Consider the following 21,834-nt stretch of genomic DNA (forward strand, 5'->3'; position numbering starts at 1 on the left):
CTTTAGTTATGCAGCTAGTTGCCAGTAACTTACTGTAGATTTATTTTTATCTAATTTATTCGCAACAGTTTGTGCAAAGATAAATGAACATTAAACATTAACAGAACCTAAACGATAAAATAGCAGCCTAACCAGAAATCCACATAAACCTTTTTCAGCTTTTTTTCTAATTTTGGTTCCCAGAATGCTTTGCATGAGGCTATTATTTTATCGTTTAGTTTCTGTAGGGATAAAGACTTGTTAATGTTAAATGATCATATATTTTTGCACAAACTGTTGCCAGTAAATGGCATAAATGTAAAATTACAGTAAGTTACTGGCAAACTGCTGCCAGCAGTACTGTAATTTCTAAAGAAATTCTTTACAGTGTACCCTTAAAAGTTCATTTTTGTAATTACCGGTAAATTTACCGGTACCTTTTTAAGGTACATTATTGTACCCTAAGGACCTATTGTGTGCCAGTTAAATATTGGGGGTACAAGACACGCAACTGTACCTTTAGGTCATTATGGAACCCTAAAAGGTTAAAACATTATATCATGTTTATATACCTGTAAAGGTACAAAGATACAGTTTTAAACCTTTTTTCTGACAGTGTAGTCTAATAATATTGTACAAAATTATCCGAAAACCTCAACTAAACAGTTTCTAGTGACTATATACATTGTTCACTTGGCTCAGATGAGGTTTTGATTAATTATATCATATGTGTTGTATTTTAACAGCCGCATGTGAAATTTCCAAAACTTTAATTCAGTCTATTTCAAAATGGTCATTTTATTAGACTTTTGAGACTGATATTAAGGAAAACACAGATTTTTTTTTACTGTGGATGTAATATATGTACATGCTTTATATAACTTCTAATTTGGTTGCTTCATATATTATTGCAGTTATTTGCACTGTACATGTAACCGTCCCTGTTGCGCATCACCTCATGTAGTTGTTTGTATATATTTATGAACACACATTAGAGCAAATTTACGCATTTCACGCCTTTAATAAAACATATTAAAACAGGTTAAGTAACATAAAGTGACCAGCATTGGTTATCATGTCAAGTCCCTCAGAGCCTGTGTTAAAAAGCACGGTTATTTCTGTGGTTATGCGCAGGTATAACCGTGAAGTGGGTTTATCTCTCAATCTGCAAACACATGCAACTTGACAAACTTTCAGAGCTGAGGCCACAGATAACAAACCACGCTTTCTGCACACTGTGTGGTTTCAGCTCTCAACTCACAGAGTTCAAAGCCACATTTTCCAAACACCATATAAGGTTACGAAAGACACCTTTACACTGCTAATATTTATGTATCATTACTTTTTTATTCTTTATATTACGTTGTAAAGCTCAGAGGAATCGCACGACACGCTGCCATAACAGAACCACTTTTTTGCCTGTATTGTTCCATAAGAAAAAACTTTTGTGTTTCATGAAGTGTTCTGAAGTGGAAAAACGTTTTTTTTGACTATGAAAACGTATAAAACTAAATGGTTAATTTAAGAACCTTTGAATAAAGAACGGTTCTCCAAAAGAGACATTTTGAAGAGTGTAATTTTCTTCTTTCTTAAAATGTCTACAATCTGCTTTCAGGTCTGGATCGGTTGGTTTTACGGGGGTCCGTCAGCCCGTGTAAAGGCCGACTGGAGGTCTTTCATAAACAGGAGTGGGGTTTGGTGTGTCATCATGGATGGAGTGTCAGAAACGCTGAGGTGGTGTGTAAATCTTTGGGGTGCGGGGGCCTTGAGGTTACCGATAAAGAACTGGTAAAATACAAAGATTCTTCTCTGCCTGAAAAATACTGGATGGATCAGGTAGAGTGTTCATCTGAATCAGAGAGACTTGAGGATTGCTCCTATGTTTCGCCAACGTATGGAAATTGCAAAGATAACTTTGTTGTTGTTGAATGTGCTGGTAGGTGCTACGACAGGATTACTGATGAATAAATATTTTTTGAATTAATTAAGATAAGCTCATGGTTATTTTAACATGTAATATTTTTTTACATAGGAAGTGTTAATCTGACTTTGAATATGAATGGGCAGATGGATAAATGTGCTGGTGTGGTTCAGTTCTCAACAACACAGATCGGTGTTGTTGGCATCTGTAACTCCGGGTGGGGTAAGTGTGTGAGGCACCAATAAACAACAGATTTTTATCATTAGAGTTTGCATAAATAATTATGTTTAATTCATATCTAAGTGACACCCAACATTTTTGATAAACAAATGACAGCTGAACTTCATTTTATTGCCACATTTTCTAATTTATTTTTCATCACTACATGCACGTTCTACCAGAAGTGTATTTTAAGAGTATTTTTACTTTAAAGTACATTTTCAAATGTGTATTCTGTCAGTGGTTTTACTTTGGACAGTGTTTATTCACTACATTATAAAGCATATATCATGCATTTTGTTGCACTACGTTTGGTGAATACATATTCATTAAATTCATTATTTAAGTACTTTCAAATTTTACCTTATTTAAGTCAAATGAAAGTAGATTTTTAATGTGTTAAAATATTTTTTTTTTTATAAAATGTTGTGAACAGTATAAAATAAATGCAGAAAAGTATTTCTCCAAAAACTACAGATACCTTCCCACCTCAGCATTCAACCAACACTGTTGGCCAAAAAGTGTCCTGATGTCTTTGACTGTGGTATTCCCTTTTAATATCAAGTTTGAAAACCTATTAAAATATGAACAAATATTTACATAAAATTTCAAAAGAAGTCATTTCAAATATAATTGAACACAAATAAAGAAGAAAAAAATAGAATTAGTATTTGAATGTAAAATATTTGACCTCCGCTTTACTATGTTTTTGACTAAAATGTCTTAATTTCTGTCAGGCGTCTATGGTCTCTTTTTTATTCATACTTACATTAACAGTATTCACAGCATTGTCAATTTGAACTGGCTCATTGAAAACACTCTTGTGTGTCCTAAAAATAAAAACAATTAGAATAATAAACTACTTTAACAAAGGTTCACAGTAACAATACCCTTCATGTTTATTACCGCAATATATTGCATTGTGTTAAATACCAAGGTATGTCTAGTTTGTATTAAAGGGGTCATACGGCATGGCTTAAAGGAATATTATTGTTTGTTTTAGACATAATTCAATGTGTATACACGATTTAAGGTTAAAAAACGCTGTATTTTCCACATACCGTGCATGTTTGTATCTCCTCTTTGCTCCGTCTCTCTGAAACGCACAGATTTTTAACAAAACTCATCGCTCTGAAAAGCGAGGTTTGCTATGATTGGTCAGTTAACCAGTTAACTAGAAATGTAACGTCTCATACCATATTTGGAACATCAGGTTCTTAAGCAATTGTACTGACAGTAAGGAACCCAATTTACTTACATATACATTTGGGCGATCTTAGTCAAATCAGGGGTGTGGTTACACGAGGCGTTTCAGGCATGTCTAGGTGAGCATTTGCTTTTAGATAGAACGCACATTCCCACACTTTAATTTTAGCAATTTTACGTGTCTAATACATGCATGGGAAACACCAAAGACACAGACAAACACCTGTTCGCGCCATATGACCCCTTTACAATGAGTAATCTAAAATGAAATAATGACCTTTGTAATCCTTTGAGGACAATTTACTGAGTACATGATTTGCTCTGATTTCAACCTTTTCACAATCAAAGAACACTATACTACTACAAAATGATGTGCAATTATTCAATTATTATGTTTTTAAATCCTGGACAGATGAGGAGAAAGCAAACAGCGCATGTAAGGAACTTGGTTGTGGGGAAAGTCATTACATTTCAAAATCGGACATTTTTCAAGGTCAACCGAGCAGTCACAGTGGACACTTACAGTGTGTTATGGGAAAAGACAACACAAAGTTCTTATGGCAGTGTATGAAATGGCCATACAATGACACTTGCTCGGAATACACAAGTGTGATCTGCACCAGTAAGTGTGCACTATTATATTATTGCTCTCTCAACGTTTTTTGGGGTTCGTCGGGTGAGAGCCATTTACAGAGAAATGTGTGTGTTTCTCCACAGAACACAGGAGATTTCGACTGCAGAATGGCAGCAATCTTTGCTCCGGGTCACTGCAAGAGTACAATGTCGCTACAAGATCCTGGGTTTCTCTTCAGCAAATAGACGTTGCTCCAGAAAGCATATGTGCACAGATGAATTGTGGTGCCATTGGAAAGATAACACATGAAAACACAAATCCCAGCATACACCTGACGTGCCAAGGTAACTTGTCCAAATCAACATACATCAATTAAAATATATTTAGCTGAAATCTCTCTCTCTATACCGTTACAGCTACAGTATCATTTTAGTTCTACATAGTTCGTGTTTGATTGAATGTTAACCTCAAATATTAAGCTCAAGTTTTTGTTTGTGTGTTTGCAGACGTCGTCAAGCTGCGCAACTTTACATCTCCATGTTTTGGACCTGTGGTTGTTGTTGTTAATGGCTCTGATCGTGGAGTGTGTTACAGTGACAACCTGTCCCATAACCTGGGGAAAGTGGTCTGTCGAGAGCTTAAATGTGGTGAGGTGTTTGGTGTGAAACAGGACAGGTGGACAGAAAACGGCTGGCTGAGTAACGTCGAGTGTCAAGGCGATGAAGAATCGCTGTTTCATTGCCTGGCCAAACACCAGATCACCAAATGTCAAAGTGCCACAGTCATATGTTCAGGTACATGCCATTATGCATTCAACTTTTTTCAATCTGGATATAACCTTAAACATTATTTGAATGGTTTTAATGAACTATAATTTTGTTATAATGATGTCAGATAGTCTGGAGGTGCGTCTGAAAGATGGTTTCGGTCGCTGTTCTGGACGTGTAGAGGTAAAGCTGGAGGGATCTTGGAAATCTTTAAGCACCAAAGACTGGACCAATATGAACTCTGATATGGTGTGTAAACATCTTGATTGCGGGGAAGCGAGTGATTTAACTCAAAAGCTGTTTATAGAGGGGAAACAGGTAAGGACGGATTGGATGGTCCGATGCAAAAGCTCTTCAGCAAAGCTTCATGAATGTCTTCAGAAATCAAACAAAAATCAAAACATATTTGCCAAGGAGATCACAAAGGAAATCATTTGCCAAAGTAAGAAATAATCTAACATACAATTCATGGCTAAAATAAATAATATGCAAATGCGATATACTTAACATAACATCATTTTTTGTATTATTATTATTTTGTAAGTTTACGTATTGCTGGTTTTTTATTTCTTTCCTTTTACCAGAGGAAGAACTCGTGTTCATTGAAGGTGACCGGCCCTGCCAGGGAAGAGTTCGCAAGTTGTCATTTGAGAGAACGAACATCTCACGTGAAAAACAAGTTGAACTAAACAATGAAACGGCTCCTCGTTTCTGCGAAGAAATGGGCTGTGGATCCAAAGGGTTCTTCGAAAACACCACCAACCAGCCCATTGTCAAGTGCGCAGGTACACAGGTTTTATTTCATCTTACAATACCTTTTCTTCACAATGAAGTTTTTGTGTTAATGTATTGCAAATCCATCAGAGTTAGGAAACAGAACAGTTGGTAAAGATTACATGTTTTGAGGGTAAAATAAATGGCAGAGTGTACGTACTAGAGCTAATATACTTGTAGGGACTGAAATGCTACTAGTATACTTGACTAAGTTAGCTCCATTTTAATTCATGAAAGTGTACTTTTAAATAAACTTTAACGCTGAGTTCAGCTAGTTTATAGCTGTGGTTTAATAGTAGGCTGAAATATATACTTTCGGTCACACTTCAGTATAAGGGGCAATTCTCGCTATTAACAAACCATTTTTTTCTCCATTAATCAATCATTTGAGTTTGGGTTCCTCGCTATTTAATTATTTATTAGAATGATCTTTCTTGTTCTATAAACACTATGCACTGTGCTTTGTTTTACCTTTCTATGTTTTCTGTTTTTCTTTTTTGCTCCTGGAAAGCTGCCTTGGATGCACAAGTTCAATAATCTTGAATTGAATTTTCCTTAATAAACTCTTAATTTGTTGCTTATTAATAGTTAGTCGGTAGATGTTAGGTTTACTGTAGGTATTGTGTAGGATAAGGGATGTAGAGTACGGTCATACAGAATATGTGCTTTATAAGTACTTATAAACAGCCAATATGCCAATATTAGTCATGCTAATAACAACTACTGAATAGTGAGAATTGCACCCTATACTGAAGTGTTATCAAATTTTCTCTTAATTCGCCTTTTAATTGTTTGTTCACCTCCTTGTCAAGTTAAACCGTTATGACATTCTTTCTACTGCAGAACACAAAAGAAGATATTTTGAAAAATGTTGATAGTACTAGTAGTTCTGTTCAAGTAAAAAGAAAGCTTAAATGGTCCGAGTGGAAGGAAACTGGCATTAGAAATTGTCTGTATAAGAATGTCACAAATGCATATGTTCTTAAAGATATATGTTGACCCTGGACAACAAAACCAGTCTCATGGGTACATTTTTAGAAATTGAGATTTTTACTTAATCTGAAAGCTGAATAAATAAGATTTCTGTTGATGTATAAATTGTTAGATTAGGACAATATCTGGCTGAGATACAACCGTTTAAAACTTGGGAATCTGAGAGTGCAAATATATAAAAATATTGAGAAAATTGCATTTGAAGTTGTTAATCAGGGATACTGTGGCAGGCCATGCACTTACAAAAAATAAGTTTTTATATATTTACGGTAGGACATTTACAAAATATCTTAATGGAACATGATCTTAATATCCTAACGATTTTTGGCATAAAAGAAAAATCTTTAATTTTGACCAATAAAATGTTTTTTTGTTGTTTACTAAAAATGTTCCCCTGCTACTTAAGACTGGTTTTGTGATCCAGGGTCACATATTTGGTTTGTGTGGCTGTAGGGTCAGTGAGTGTGAAGCTTTCAAACCCCAACAAGGAGAGATGCTGGGGGACAGTGGAAGTATGTAGAGATAACAGGTGTGGAGGGGTCTGCCGAAACACCTGGAGAACAACTGAATCTGAGAAAATCTGTGGAAACCTGGGCTGTGGAGATCCAGTTAAGACACTTTACCCCATCGAGATGAAAAGCTTACCAGTGACGGTCCATAGTGTGTACTGTTTAGGGGAGATGAAAAATCTGAGCATGTGCAAATTTGTTCCCAACAAAGACTCCTCCTGCATGGATCAATCATCACTGATTTGCAAAGGTAAAGTTCACACTACAGTATACTATATAATAGTTATATATGTGAAGTTCAGTATTTGATTAGCAAGAATATGATTTATGTTTCAGTAAAATGAAATCAAATTTCTTTAACGGTTGAGCGTCCTATGAAACCCCAAATAAACAGTGTTTTTTTGCAGACAGTATTAAAGTTGAACTGGTGGATCCGAGAGACAAATGTGCCGGAAATGTGAAGTTGTTTTACGGTGGGATAATGATGCCTGTCTGCAAGGACAGTCTTGATGAAGGTCTTCAGAATGCGATCTGCAGGGAACTGAACTGCGGTCAGGCTGAATCTGTTGGAGGGGCTCGGTATGGACTCTCCCAAACTGAAGGGCTGTCAGGAATCAAGTGTGAAAGTAACCCAGACTCGGTTGCCAAATGTAACCTCAATGACTTGGAAAAAAAAGATTGCGTCGCTGGCTATCTCAAATGTTCAGGTATAGATTTATCATATCTCTTTTTTCTGGAGTGACATGTGCAGACATTTTCTGTGTGCAAAACTAGCGACAAAAAATTTGATTGTATCTATATGTGAGCCTGGATGAGTAGCGCGGTTACATTTGAAGAGTTTATTTCCAACTCCGTTACAACACAAATTTAAGGTTCAGTCCTAATAAGTAAAGATCAGTATAATTATCATTTAAACGCACAAACAGATACTGTAGATGACATCTGATGTTTCTGCTCCTCGTGTATCAGGATGGACCAGACTGTTTCTCTATAAGAAAGGAGACGCATGCAGTGGTCCTGTGCACGCTCTGAGCTCCAGAGGAGAAAAAACTATAAGTGTAAAGCTTGTCAGTAGCCAAGGGTGGACCAAAAAGGAAGGACAGGTGTTGTGCGAGTATCTACAGTGCGGAAACTACAAATCTCATACAATGAAAGATTCAATCGAAGATTCAGAATGGTGGAACAAGACCTATAATTGCTCAGGGACGACAAATATATGGAAATGCGAAAGAGATGATCAGAAGATTATAGAGCGAAAGCAGTTAAACATCAAATGTGATGGTAAGAACTATATGGATAAATGTAAACAGTATTGTGTATAAAAAGTCATGTCCTGCCTCATGTCTGATCCTAGATGGCATTTGCTGTAACGGTTAGTTCTCTGGTTTTGCTCTTTTTCAGGTAAACATCCAAACGTTACGCTCTCGGGTTTATCCACTGGGGACATGCTCATAAATGAGGAGCATGTGTGTGCAGTGTATGTTTCGTTAGAGAAGGAAGTCCTTTTTAGTCAGTTATGTAACAACCTCGGTTTTGGTAATGTCATCCATGACTGGACTAGGCCGATTGCTCGTAATGGCTGGTATTTTAGTTGTATTGGACACGAGACATTTCTGTGGCAGTGCTACTCTTGGAAAGGCACGTGTAATCATACCACCTCTATGGCCTGTCAAAGTAAGTATACTGCACCTATAAAGTATATACATTTATAGTGGCTCCAAAAGTAAAGACCCAGAGACATGCATAAATATATCACAATCTATATCAATCTATATAAATATGTATCTATATTTTATACATATTAAGACATGTACTTTCAGAAAAAAAAAATCTGGGTCCTTTGAACCTTAAAAATCATTAGGCCTACATACTGTAAAAAATATTCTGTGACAATATAACATGAATAATATTGAGACCGTCAAAGATTGATATTAATGCTTAGAAAGAAAACTTTTGGTATTGTTTTGTGCAAAATAAAAAAATAGTCAAAAAAATTAAAAGACCACTCACAAAATTACTTTGTTTTTCAAAATGTGCTATTCACAGGTATATGTTTAAGTAAAATGATCATTTCTGTTTTGTGTATATTTCTCTCATATTCCAAAAAAATATATGTATTATTAGCATTTACAGTCATTGAAAACTGTTCAAACTGGTCAATTTTTTTTCAAATCTTGAATCCTATTCATTTTTAACAACACAATGCTTAAAAAATAATAAAATTAATAATAAATAATTATTATTTTTAATCACAGCTTTTGGCTTGCTCTGTCATCTCTAAACAGGAGAGTGCTCTTAAACTGATAGTTCATCCGAAAATGGATATCCTGTCTTCATTTACTCACTCTCATGTCATTTTAAACCTGTATGACTTTCTTGTTTTTGCACAACACAAAAGAAGATATTTTGAATAACTTTGTTAACCAAACAGTGCCTGCACCCATACACTTCTTTTGTATGGACACAAAACCATCAATTCAATTTAATGTGTGCAACCTTCTTCAAAAAATCTTATGTTGTGTTCTGCAGAAGAAATTCGTAGCCTACAGGTTTAAAATGACAAGAGGTTGAGAAAACGATGACAGAATTGTCGTTTTTGGGTGAACTATCCCTTTAATGGTTGTTTGTGCTTTATATATAGCTGTATGTATAATTGACTCCCACTTTTTGTTGAACAGAGAGTGTTAAGTTCAACACCACAGAAAAATGCGGAGGATTTCTTGGGGTCCAATTTCGGAATAAATGGGAATCTGTCTGTGGAAACATTAGTGAGTCTGATAATGAGGAGGTTTGTAAAGCACTCGACTGCAAGAAAGGTCCGGCACTGGATGAAAAACAATTCGCAGAGATGATGGCTAATGATATACAGGTGACGGTCACCTGCCCTGAAAAGTACCAAAACATTAACCAGTGTGTGCAGCTTTTACAAAAAGAAAAGAATCAAAAATGCCAAAATGGACGCGCTAAAATCACTTGTGAAGGTAAATCCATTATATCCAGTACTCACACAAAAATCTAGTTTAGCTTATATTGTTTATTTCACCTCTTCTTGTTTATTTTTGCAAAGCTGAACATTTTGCTTTAGTGGCTTAAACTGTGTATTTAAACTGGCAGGTCAAGTGAAAAAAACTCAAGTAAACGTTGGTCTTATAGTCGGTGTTTTGCTGGGCATTCTGGGATTGCTGGGTGTGATTTCACAGAGAAATCGACTACTTTCAGCTTGTATGTACAACTTGCACATTACAGAAACAAACAGTTCTGTATTTTGACTACATTTAAATAATCGATTTAGTCTGCTGTGGGCAGCGTTTCCCAATACTTATCTAACTAAAATTTGAATTGCTTTCTATTCATGTTAATCTAAAATCTAATAATATAACCTTAACCTACCCCAATCTCCTTCAAATTCATAATTGTTTGATTTTTCATTTTTTAGTAAGACGCTACAGAAAAAAAGATGCCAAAGACAAAACCTTAAATGCAAATGAGATGAATGATATGGAGACAGAGGACAGAGGTCTGCCATTATAATTATTTCATCACAATGCTTTTGCTAATGGTTCATGAAGTGTTACTCGTGCGTGTAAAACATCCATCAGCAATAAATATAGCAAGCTCATTTTTCAGATTCTGAGGAAAACGTGTCATTGTTTGAAAAGGATGATTATGAGGAAGTGGATGCCATAACCAAAAGAAAAGGTGAGATCTGTCTGGTTTGTCTATTGCTATATTTTTCATTTGTTATTCTGTCTTCTATTCTATCTCTTGGTCTATCTGTCAATCTAATCAGTTTTTTTACCAGGAGAAGATGATGCAGATGATAAAAGTGCAGGTTCTGCTGGTACAGAATATGATGACATTGAGGAACAAGCCCATGACGTCTCCCATTCTCAAACGCACGATGAGGACGACCCTGACCCTCCACTGCTTCCCAAGAGACCTGAGACCTTGCTTGGTACAGCATTAAAATTCAAACCTCCTCATTGTGTGTGTGTGTGTGTGTTTTGTTTTTGTGCACATGAGAGAATATCTGTGACTTTTGCAGATGAGGTCACCTATGAAGTGGAGATAGAAGGAGAGCAGGACTATGATGATGCCATTCCCATAGAGGCTCTGGCCAATGAGAACGCAGGGACACCTACGGCAGACCCGCCAGCCCAAGCTGATGTAATCATGGATGCTGAAACAAATGCAAATATTGAGGTAGTGGAGGTAGATGTTCACGCCTAACCAGAAAGATGAGTAACCATGGAACTTCCACATTAAGTTCATAAAGTAAAATTGTGTCGTCATTTACTCACCCTTTTGTCCTTTCAAACCTGTATGACTTTCTTTGAAGATATTTTGAAGAATGTTGGTAACTTGAACGGCGTCTATACCCATTGACTTCTATTGTATGGACACAAAACCGATGCAAGTCAATGGACAGGTTACCAACTTTCTTCAAAGTATCTTCTTTTTCTGTTCTGCTGTAAAAAGAAATTAAAACAGGTTCGAATGACATTAGAATGAATAAATTACCCTTTCAATGTAGGGTGTTAGAGAAAATATTAAAAGGAGACATGTTGTATTTTTTATTTGTATATTTGAGAAAATCTTTAAGATACTAAGTGGAACAGACTAATGCTTCATTATAGGTTTTGTAAATTATTTTTTGATTCATTTCTTACCAGATGTCTTAAATTTATTGAACTTGATACATTCCCTGCCCCCATGTGCTTCTTTATTGAATATTATGGCTCCATTTAATATTTTTTTTACTATTTTGATAATAGGGCATAATATACTGTATTAATATGAAGGAATTTTATGATTTTATGTCTGTGTTTTGTTTTAGCGTTTATGCAAATGCCTTTCTTTCTTCATATTTGTGTTGTGGCTTTGTTTAAATCTTTGGTGAAATCACGTGTGGTTATGGAATACACGTATTATAATCACATTAATGATATCCTCTTCTTTAATTGGAGATGGTGTGTTAAGGAAGCACTGGTCATTGTGGATTAAGGATGAAGGACTGATTTTTATTTGGTAGTTTTAATTCATGGGAATATATATATATATATATATATATATATATATATATATAAGGTTCTGGTGTTTTTTATGATAATGAATTGTGTATGTGTAAATGCTCTTTAAAGTTTTTTGTATGTACATGCTTTTTAAAAATTAAGGAAGGAAAAAAAAGAAGAATGTTAAAATAAAAGTTTTTGTAAATGTCTTTCTTTCTTTCTTTCTTTCTTTCTTGTGCAGTGCCCAAAATGTAAAAAGCCGTTTTTATCCCGGCTTATTCATGAGCATGCATAAAGTGTTGCGTTCCTTTTCATCCTTCTTAACACTCCTTTTCAAAGGCTTCTTTTCCATTACAATGAGATCAAATCTTCCTAGTTTGCATTTATTATACATGATTGTAACAAACTTAAACAATTTGCTCTTGTGAAACTTTGCTCTGCAATTTTATGAGTTTGCTTTGGAATCAAACTGCTTCAAACAGATTTGATTTGAACATTTATTTGACATGAACTGTGTTGACTGCTGGGATTCTATTACATTACAGCATGTTTTTAAAGATCCAGCTAAATTTCTCTCCAATGAATGTCTGCTGTCAGAGAAACTTAAAGGGAATGTGTGTGGAGACCCGCTCTGGTGCTGCGTGTTAAACTGTATTATTACATAAGACTATAGTTTGATACACAGCGCATGAGTTTGCTCTCTGTATTTCATCAAGAATGTGTTTTTGATGTAAGCTGTATGTTTTGATGTCTAATTATACTTGTGTTACTCATCAGACCCACATTTACTGTACACATGAACCGACAGCTGTGTTGTACTATAACTGGTAGTGCTGGTTACTGTATGGCACTGTTTGGTGACGTCTTTGTGAAGCCATTGAAGTTTGCATGTCATTTTTATCCGGAGGGACTCATTTATAAGTGCTATGTGTAAACAGAACATGTTTCTTTTGAAGAGCAAGCCAATGATGTGTCTGCAGGGAGCCGAATCTCGAAATAGAGCAGGGAACATTCTGAAATTCAGAGAGGATTATCCAGGATTTATAGAACATTCGCTCTTTTCCATGAAGAGCTTAAGATCGCTAAGGTAAAGTAAACTTGTGCGGATGTCCACAAAATCCTTTGGCCCCTGCAACCGTTGTACTTGCATTTATCATTGTCACTCTGCATCTTTTATGGAAGGCCCAGGGATGTTATTAGAGTCACTGTTATAATCTTCTTAACGTTTTTTATATCTAGCCCTTTAATTATTTTAAAACATTTTCCCGACATACAAACTATAAACATAATAACAACCCATAAACAACCTTCATGCATATTATTGTTAATGTGTGACACTCTGTGTGAAGTGCTACAGTCTTAACATATCTCATATGATGCTTTGCTCAAAGTTTCCACGTGTCCGAGCACACAACCCGTGAGAGCAGAAAATAACCTTCATCAGAAACATGCCTGTGGATTGGTTTTATAAGATGATGCTGGCTGCGAGACTGGACGCCAGATGAAGTTTTCCATAACACCGCAAAGATTTATTGCGAGTAGCACTGCTCTGCACGAGGGGCTGGTTGTAAAATGGGACACGTCGTCTCTTTGGCCTTCTTATAGGCTGGTGGCACATTTAAACTGTTCCTCAGAGCCTCATGGGATGTGTCATATAACCAATCACATGATGTAAATACGTTCACACTTTGCTACATGGGACAAAATTGGGAATATATTTCAAAATAATGACAACGTATCGTAACTCGTATTTTAGGGAAAAAAGGCATGACTTCTTGCTTGTTTTCTGAAAAAAAAAAACATCTAAAAAGTTTAACCAGAGACCTAATTTACATGTGCTTCGAGTTTGAATATATGCACCTTTATTTTTTAAAGTTAATATAGTATTGATTAAATATTGACGAAATCACTTTTATTTTTATTGCAAGGCAAATATATTATTCCCCTAAGGAAGATCAGTAAATGAAGTATTTAAGGATGAATTTATTGTATGCAACTTTATAGCCTGCCGTAGTAGTGAATAAGCAATTCATATATCTGAAACTTGAATTTATAGGCTATTAACTTGAGCTGTGAAGATTTAGTTTGACTCGTGTTACTGCGGCCGCTGCGCTGGATGGTATTTTAGTATCGTCGTAAAACACATAAAAAGTGTAAATGACAGATGACTTGTCAAGTCTGTCAGAGTTTACATTTATTAATTTAGCAGATGCTTACGTCCCAAAAAGCTTAAAGTACATTACTTGTTCTCTGGGAATCAAACTTGTGACCCGGGTGGATATAATCTAATAATGAACCACCTGTGTTCACCTGTCGTATAGAATTGAGTGGAATTTATTGGCCAATTAAAAGCTCGTATGGATGTAATCCCACAGTCTGATACTGCTGTGAATATGTGATGACTTCATTTCCACCTCAGCCGGTGTCAGACAGAGTCTGAGTTCCAGGAAGAGACACCATATCGTCATGTTTACTAGCGACAGCAACATTGTTGTGGTTTGTTGGTCAGCAGTGGTGCCAAAATGTATTCGGACACTAACAGTGAAAGTTCACCCAAAAATGAAAAAATTTGTTCTAAATTTCTATATATTTCTTAATCATGAATGGAAACGAAGATATTCTGAAGAATGGCGGAAAGCAAACTGTTTTGAGGCACTTTTGACTATGATTTTCATTTTCCCTGCTATGGTAGACCAAGATGTTTTTGGTTACAATAATTTGTCCAGATATCTTTCTCTATGTTCACTGGACAGAGAATTTTAGATATAGATTTGGGAACAACTCAAGGTTGAGTAAATGATGACAGAATTTTTTTGTGAACTTTCCATTTTTGATAAGAACTTTAGAAAGCGTTGGCCAAATGTCTGAGTGAGAACATTCCTTATGATGTAATAACACTTTTTAATTTTATTTTAAGTAATATTTTGTTTTAGAGTTTTTAAGCCATTTTAAGCAGAGTTTAAAAGTTTTTATCAGCCTGATCTCACATAAATATGTGATTATTGTACAAAAAATAATGTTAAAATTCTCTTTTTATGATAGAAATTCTCTCAAGTTCAAGCAGGTGTAGTAAATGTGGAAAGAGTTAAAATATGTAAAAACACTTTTGTATATATATATTTAAATAATGTAATCATATATATATTTATTTTTAGATTTATGTTCTAGATTCATAAATGTTTTCTTTTAATCTTTTTCAAATCTCTTTTCGATCTTTTCTTTACTTATTTTCTCTTAAAGTTTTTCTTTGAAATAAAATCTGCTTTGAATTATTTTCTAACATTTCATAGCTTTGAAGTATGACTTTGTCCTAATACTTTATGCGGCCACTATACACGTAAATATATAATTTAAAATATATAATGTTTTGTCTTGAGACTACATAAATCATTTATGTAGCAGTTGATCTGTAGTTCCCATCAAGCTTTGATCTGACTTGATTAGGAGTTTAATTTTCCAGTTTAACTTTCATTTGAAGTGTTTTTCAGTTAACATAAAGACTCGTTCTTATTTTTTGTTGATTTATCTTTGAGATTTAGGAGAGTTTTGATATTATTTTTAAGTTTGGGTTTTTTTAATTGTCACAGTTGTTCAGAAGAGCAGTGCTTGTGCCGCAGGGATGAGGGAGGCATCAGTCATGAATGAGCAGTAACTGTCCTTGTGATAGTACAGACACCAGTCTCTTCTTCCTTGACAATAATATATTTCAATACGAAAGTAATTGATCTGTGAAGTTTGAGTTAGACACATGTTTTTGTTCAGCATGATTCTTTTTGTTTACTTAAGTAACATTTACTTGATATTTTAACAAGAGCTAAATGTAGCCTATTTAATAAGTAGAATTTACTTTATTCTGGTTAGTATGTTGTACTTGAATTATAGCAGCAAATTTTACTTAAAAAACAACATGCAAATTGTTACAAAGATTTTATTAAGTAGATTCTAGTAAAAAAAATCAGTTTGGGACTTAGTTATAAAGACCTTTGATGATAAGTGTGTGGGCCACCCTAGAGGGATGGAGGTAACACAATCTTGGTAAGTGTAACTCCCTAAATATGCAGCATAGCAAAAGGAGCTGCTGAGCTCAGGAGTTCATCAACATCACCCCCTGACCTCCAGAACGACGACAGCCCACCGAGACAGTCTCTCTGGAGCGGGACCAAAACAAACACCACGTCAGGATCCATCAATACCTCACCAACTGTAACAGATGCCAGGAGATTATTGAAAGTTCGACCGAGATGGTTGCAGTGCTATTTTCTGTATGTGTGTGAATGATGAATGACCGGGGTTACATGAAAAGGTCATAAAGGGACAAGTGAAAGATTTCAGGAGGAAAAGAAAATCAGGAGGAAATGTATTGATAATAAAAAGTCTATAGGAACCTGTTTTGTACCGGAAGCACCAAATCTTGCTGTTCCATGAATCGCATGACTCATTATTCACCACTGCGGCTGCTTCTGCAAGGACTCGGTGTGCGGGTGCCGACCTCCCCGTTTCCCCCCACCCATCCGTTGATGTCCTTCGCTCTGACCCAGTCCTCGACCACATAACCTTTGACCTCCCCTATCGAGCACCTGTCACTGGCATCCAGCGCTAACATCCTTTTAAACATCTCCAAGCACATGGGAGTGAACCTTTTCCACTGAGATGGCACGGAGGACGTATTGGGCGCCCTGCGCCAGTCTGCGAACTCCTCATAGAAATCGTCGCCGTCAAGGCAGCGCTCCCAAGGAAAGAACCCAGTGAGAATACAGAAAAGCAGAACGGCAAACGCCCATGTGTCTAAACTAGGTTGCACGCTGAGCGGAGGAGCTTTCACCTCCGTCTGGCCTTCCTCCATGACCATGGCGCACAGCTCAGGGGCCATATACGGCAGCGTGCCCGATATGTAACGGATGAAGGTTCCGTGTCTCTGGGTGAGGCCGAAATCAGCCAGCTTGACTCGCCGGCAGTGGTTGTCCAGTAGGAGAATGTTCTCGGGTTTGATATCGCGGTGCACCAGGCCACGCTGATGGATGAACTCTAGAGCGCTGGAGATTTGGACCGCACAGCGTTTGACTGCACATTCTGAGATGCCCACCTTGAGAGATGCAGACAATAAACTTGATGAGTAAAATAATATGTTTAGTCTCGTTTTTAGATTTCACAGTTTGTGAATGATGCACATGGCCAGATCATAACATGATAAATTAAAATATAAGGTTGCATGAGTTTAGACAACCCTGGTGCTTTATTTCCCCCTTGAATCTTTTCAAGTTGTCTGGCTTAGAGTTTCACTGGATTTGCTGAAGTGACAGAGACCCGATTGCTGACAGAGTAAAGCAGCTGGTCTGCTCTTTACCAGCACATTACACCCTCCAAGATTTTCTAAGAGGACATGTGAACATGTGAAATATGTCAGACATACTCTCCGCTTCTTATTCAGTCCAAAGAGCATGTGAACATGCCTGCATGTAGTACAGACCACTTGATGTGAGTTTCAGGATTCGGTGCTTGTGTTTCAAGTCGCGTGGCTGTGACATTTTTATGTCCTTTTTTTGTTGTTGCGATCAAACAAATGTCAACACATCTGAGATTATATTATTCTCTCTGTGGAAAATTGTAATGTATTTTATCAATGGCATATCACTAAAATCCTAACAACAAAATATTCATGCATTTTACCATGGTATTTGTAGTAAAATTAAGGTTAAATAGTAAACCATCTACCCAAAAACATTGCTAATATAGTTCTATGTAGTTTATGAAAAGTGATGTTTTGTTCACTGTATCACACCACATGCTTTATATTTTATCTCTAGCTCCTCATTTGGGCACATACATCCTCAGTAAGTTATTGCAAAGAAATTGATTCGGATTAACATATCTGTAAAAAATGATTATTTGATTTGGGACAAGGACACAAGGGTAAGGACACAATACACTCTATTGTAGATTTAAATTCACTGTATGACCTGTATGACTTTCTTTCTTCTGCAGAACACAAAAGGAGATATTTTGAAGAATGTTGCTAACCAAACAGCGGTGGCACCCATTCACTTCAATTGACTGGACATAAACGGAGCTATGGAATGGACACAAAACCAATGCAATTGAATGAGTCCTAGAGAACAACATTCTTCAAAATCTCTTCTTTTGTGTTCTGCTGAAGAAAAAAGTCATAAAGGTTTGACATTAAAAAGAGGGTTAGGCCTCATGACAAAATGCATTATTGCAATATTTAGAGCTTGTGAATGATGAGGTTTGTGCACCCACCCGTGGCTGAATGATGGCGAAGAGATCTCGACCCTCGACCAGCTCTTGAGCGAACCCGTAGTGCTCGTTTGACTGAAAGGCGATGCCGAACAGGCCCACGATACAGGGATGACATGACAGCAGCAGTGAGATGCAATATTCTCTCAGGAAACATTGCAGTTTGGTCGAAGCTTTGGGCAACACTTTTAGGGCCATTGGCGTTCCTGTCAGATAAACAGAAGACTTTGTGTTTCTGGATAAGGTTTAGTCAGTCCCTAGATGAAAATAAATCGTCACATTTAATCATAGGATCATATGAAACAGAAGCTTGTTTGATTAATATTACATTAATTTACAGCACAGATGTGCATTGCGTTGGAAGCATAGTCAAATAGTAATATTTATTCAAGTGCTGTATTACATTGAAAATGTAAAAAGGTTGTTAACCTTTCAAATCCATATTTTCCTTTGGCATTTAAAAAAATCTATGCAAGTCTCATATGTGCGGTTACATGAACGGGCGTTTTCTGTTAATTTCTACGGAAGCCGAGACCGAACTTCAAACCAAACATGCGCACCTGCACGTGAAATTGAAATGAATAGAATGTGTTATAGCGGTTCATGTTTGGTTTAATACCTCACAAATCAACCTCAAGCTATTATATTTGGCTCATATCATCGAATGTGCGTCTAGATGGGTTATAATCCTTGTTTTATGAAGTCAAACATGGCGGTGAGTAAATTCTATAACGTGCCAAATGTTCCACGCGTTTTGAAACACTGAACGTTTCATGACAGAAATTTAGTTTTATCTCTATTCTTGGTTTTTATTTTTTTCGTTAAAATCTATTAGGCTATTCTAAAATGATGTATTATATACTCTATATTATAACGGTTTTAGCTTCAACAACAAATGTAATGAGGCCCACACTTAACATGCCGTAGACCTCCACAAAAGAACTAATACCTGTAGAGTAGTTTTAATGTAATTGAATACAATTATTATACAATAGAATATTAAAATAAATAATTAATATATTAATTAGATCTCAAATAAACTGTTTTAATGTAACCAAACACAGACCGGAAATTAACCTTGGGAACCGTCTTTAAAATTGCTCATTAGGAGGCTGATTGCACAATGAACTCCATGTATTGTTGCCGTAAATGTTTTTAGGGATTTTGTGACTTCTTTTTTTTTTAAACCATTCAGTTGTTTTATGCCACAGTATACATGTTTTGAGGGACTTTACCTTTACACAGGTGGGTGACCAGCATCACACGGCCATACTTGCCCCGGCCGATCTCTTTAACAATGTTGAAATGTTCTTTAATCTCCAGCCTGCATAAACTTTGAGATGTTAACTCTATGAGCTCCTCTATCAGACTGCTGCCCTCCTCCACTGAGCCCAGTTCAATCATCTCACTGTACTGAAAACAAAACAATAGTCAACACTCGTTTGTTACACACTTGAGAGAGTGTCAAGTTCAGTTTCGGTGTCAGAACGGTTCTCCAAACTGTGCCCGTTGTTAAATAGACTATTGAATTGGCGAAAAATGATATTATAGCCGATATATGTTTACTCCATTAATAGCAATTACACACTTTTATTATAAGAGGTCATAAAGTTTTTTTACTTTTCATGCAACTCTTTGTGCGTGTAACTCACAGAGCCTGTTTGTGCGTTTCCTCTTAAATCTCTTACAATGTTCCTGTCATCGCTGTACAATCAGCACATACCCTCACATCTCCTAAACACTTACTACATGCATTCCAGATCATTCTAAACCTGCTGTGGTTCTGTATTCTGATACTCTGCAAGCATGCAAAGCATGTTTACATGTCTCGCATGTTAAGACCAGCCGACCAAACAAATAATTCTTTCTTGCGTGCTATCCTAAGCACAACATGTCTGTTGTAATCTACATTATATAAGTGTATTTAATCAAATGCAATCAACATTGTTGTCTGCTTATTGTATAAGAAAATAACAGTTGCCCACTCCGTGGAATGATTTACTGATTTGAAGAAATTTAACATTTTTAGAAATACAAATGCGTTTCCGAAAGTACAACAAAATACAAAACAAACAAACAAAATCTGCCATGTGATGTGGTGCAACAGTTTAGATTTTCTTCTTTTTGCTTATCTGGAAAACCATTCCAAACCAGATCCTTTACAAATCACAAAACAGCGATGAGCCTAACAAACAAAGCAAAAATTAGGCGCATGCAGTTTGCATTTAAAACTGTGAACAGTAGTGTTTGTGTCTAGAAGCATGCAGAAAAATGCCCAGTAGTTAACTTTATCAATGTTCTTTCTCTGTCCTTCTCTCACCTCTCTGCAGCTGTGCAGGACACGCAGATAAACGACAGAAGCACCACCGCTGCAGCTGAAGCTAATGCCGAGCTCTGAGTGAAATCTCCTCTCCAATCGACGGCTTTGAGCAGAACACTCCTGAAACACTTTATATGGAAGACGCACACTCTGGGAAAGTTACACTTTTGTGGGGCTGACTCCCCCCACAGGGGTACGTAACATGTAAACACATGCACTAATGCTCATTCACGTTCTCTTGCATATAGCAGACACACGCTCGGTTTATATTCTTTACATTATAGGCATGCATATACATGCTCGGGTCTTAAATTAAATGCATGGTGTAAAAAATGCCTCAATTTAAACATGTGTAAGTTGTGAATGTATACAGGGACCAAATGTTGATGTTGGACAATAAAGGATTCAAAGAATACTTTTTGTAGTTCAGAATAGTAAATAAACAGATCTGATACTGTTGTATTAGGGATAAGGTCACATATGAGGTTGAACACAAATACACCCTCTCCCTCCGTCCAAGTGCAGTTTATCAGCTCGATCGTATCGACATCTTTAGCATACACAAACGGCACCATCAGATTCTATTCTTATCTTCATTCAGCAGTGCTTTCACAAAAGAGACTTGGCATTATTTGAGTTATAAGTCCATTAAAGTAACTTCAAAGCATTGAAATAGGAGGTGATCGTAAAATGTAATCCTTTTGCCAAATCACTTCTATTCATATCAACTCTCTTGTTTGTGTGATAGTTTAAGGATTCGATCTTAGTGAATTGTGTCTGTCTCATGGTAACTTCAATACCACAAACACATCGTTCCTTGCTCAATCAGTCTTATAAGCAGTCACAGTTATGTCACGTTGGTCAAGAACTTCTAGACTCAGGGACAGCGTTACGGGCGTCAGCGTCTTCCTGACATTTCCTGTGAGGCCTTCGGGAATGGAATTACAGTTTGGTGCAGACAGACAGTCAGTCAATGCCTGCTGCCGCGTCCGAATCATAATTTCCAAAATATGCGACACACTGCTTATCTGTGATCTTCACGGATCTGGAATGCGATTTGCAAATTAAGAAGGAAAACAAATCATGTTCACGGGTACATAGAATGGTTACAATGAGCTAATCTTACTTTATCGCCAAAGGAATGCTAATATGGAGTTAAAATCACAAGCTGGATTTAAAAGGTGATTTCGTTTTGCACTTGTGCACATGGTGTGAGTACCGTATTGGGTTCTTTCCACCTGCTGTTATAAAATAGATTAACTTTAATCACGTTACGTATCGATTTCCGCACTGTGCCTATGTGTT

At 36.4% G+C, this 21,834-nt stretch overlaps 2 protein-coding genes across 3 annotated transcripts; one reads left to right on the forward strand and one right to left on the reverse strand.

Annotated features, from left to right (window-relative positions):
• Nucleotides 1–1,787: 1,787 nt before the first annotated feature.
• Nucleotides 1,788–11,942, forward strand: LOC130440401 (scavenger receptor cysteine-rich type 1 protein M130). Its single transcript, XM_056773507.1, has 16 exons — nt 1,788–1,915; nt 2,012–2,122; nt 3,738–3,947; nt 4,043–4,243; nt 4,406–4,693; nt 4,794–5,108; nt 5,251–5,451; nt 6,887–7,192; nt 7,350–7,649; nt 7,912–8,223; nt 8,344–8,616; nt 9,621–9,923; nt 10,057–10,164; nt 10,379–10,459; nt 10,570–10,641; nt 10,745–11,942. Exons 1-16 carry the CDS (start codon nt 1,807–1,809, stop codon nt 11,170–11,172), a joined length of 3,618 nt encoding a protein of 1,205 aa, XP_056629485.1. The 5' UTR covers nt 1,788–1,806; the 3' UTR covers nt 11,173–11,942.
• Nucleotides 11,943–15,927: 3,985 nt separating this feature from the next.
• Nucleotides 15,928–20,612, reverse strand: si:dkey-8e10.3 (serine/threonine-protein kinase SBK1). 2 transcript variants are annotated; one of them, XR_008904547.1, is made up of 5 exons: nt 20,530–20,612; nt 19,445–19,622; nt 18,213–18,415; nt 16,340–17,037; nt 15,928–16,155 (listed from the first exon to the last, which is right to left on the reverse strand). XR_008904547.1 is itself a non-coding variant. In XM_056729518.1 (4 exons), exons 2-4 carry the CDS (start codon nt 19,611–19,613, stop codon nt 16,393–16,395), a joined length of 1,017 nt encoding a protein of 338 aa, XP_056585496.1. In that variant the 5' UTR covers nt 19,614–19,622; nt 20,530–20,612; the 3' UTR covers nt 15,928–16,392. The 2 variants fall into 2 exon arrangements, 1 of the variants encoding a protein (XP_056585496.1); XM_056729518.1 differs by having other exon boundaries at nt 15,928–17,037.
• Between the last annotated feature and the right edge of the window lie 1,222 nt (nt 20,613–21,834).

The sequence above is a fragment of the Triplophysa dalaica genome, chromosome 18 (genome assembly GCF_015846415.1).
Source record: "Triplophysa dalaica isolate WHDGS20190420 chromosome 18, ASM1584641v1, whole genome shotgun sequence".
NCBI lineage: Eukaryota > Metazoa > Chordata > Actinopteri > Cypriniformes > Nemacheilidae > Triplophysa > Triplophysa dalaica.

Bases quoted from the DNA above. Each gene is read 5' to 3' on its own strand.
- si:dkey-8e10.3 (XM_056729518.1), bottom strand. From the start codon at position 19,613: ATGATTGAACTGGGCTCAGTGGAGGAGGGCAGCAGTCTGATAGAGGAG. The intron at 18,416-19,444 runs GTAAAGTCCCTC...TTTATCTGACAG, and splicing joins GGTCACCCACCTGTGTAAAG to GAACGCCAATGGCCCTAAAA. The intron at 17,038-18,212 runs GTGGGTGCACAA...GCATCTCTCAAG, and splicing joins TCGCCATCATTCAGCCACGG to GTGGGCATCTCAGAATGTGC.
- LOC130440401 (XM_056773507.1), top strand. From the start codon at position 1,807: ATGGATCAGGTAGAGTGTTCATCTGAATCAGAGAGACTTGAGGATTGC. The intron at 5,109-5,250 runs GTAAGAAATAAT...TCCTTTTACCAG, and splicing joins AAAGGAAATCATTTGCCAAA to AGGAAGAACTCGTGTTCATT. The intron at 10,165-10,378 runs GTATGTACAACT...TTCATTTTTTAG, and splicing joins AAATCGACTACTTTCAGCTT to TAAGACGCTACAGAAAAAAA.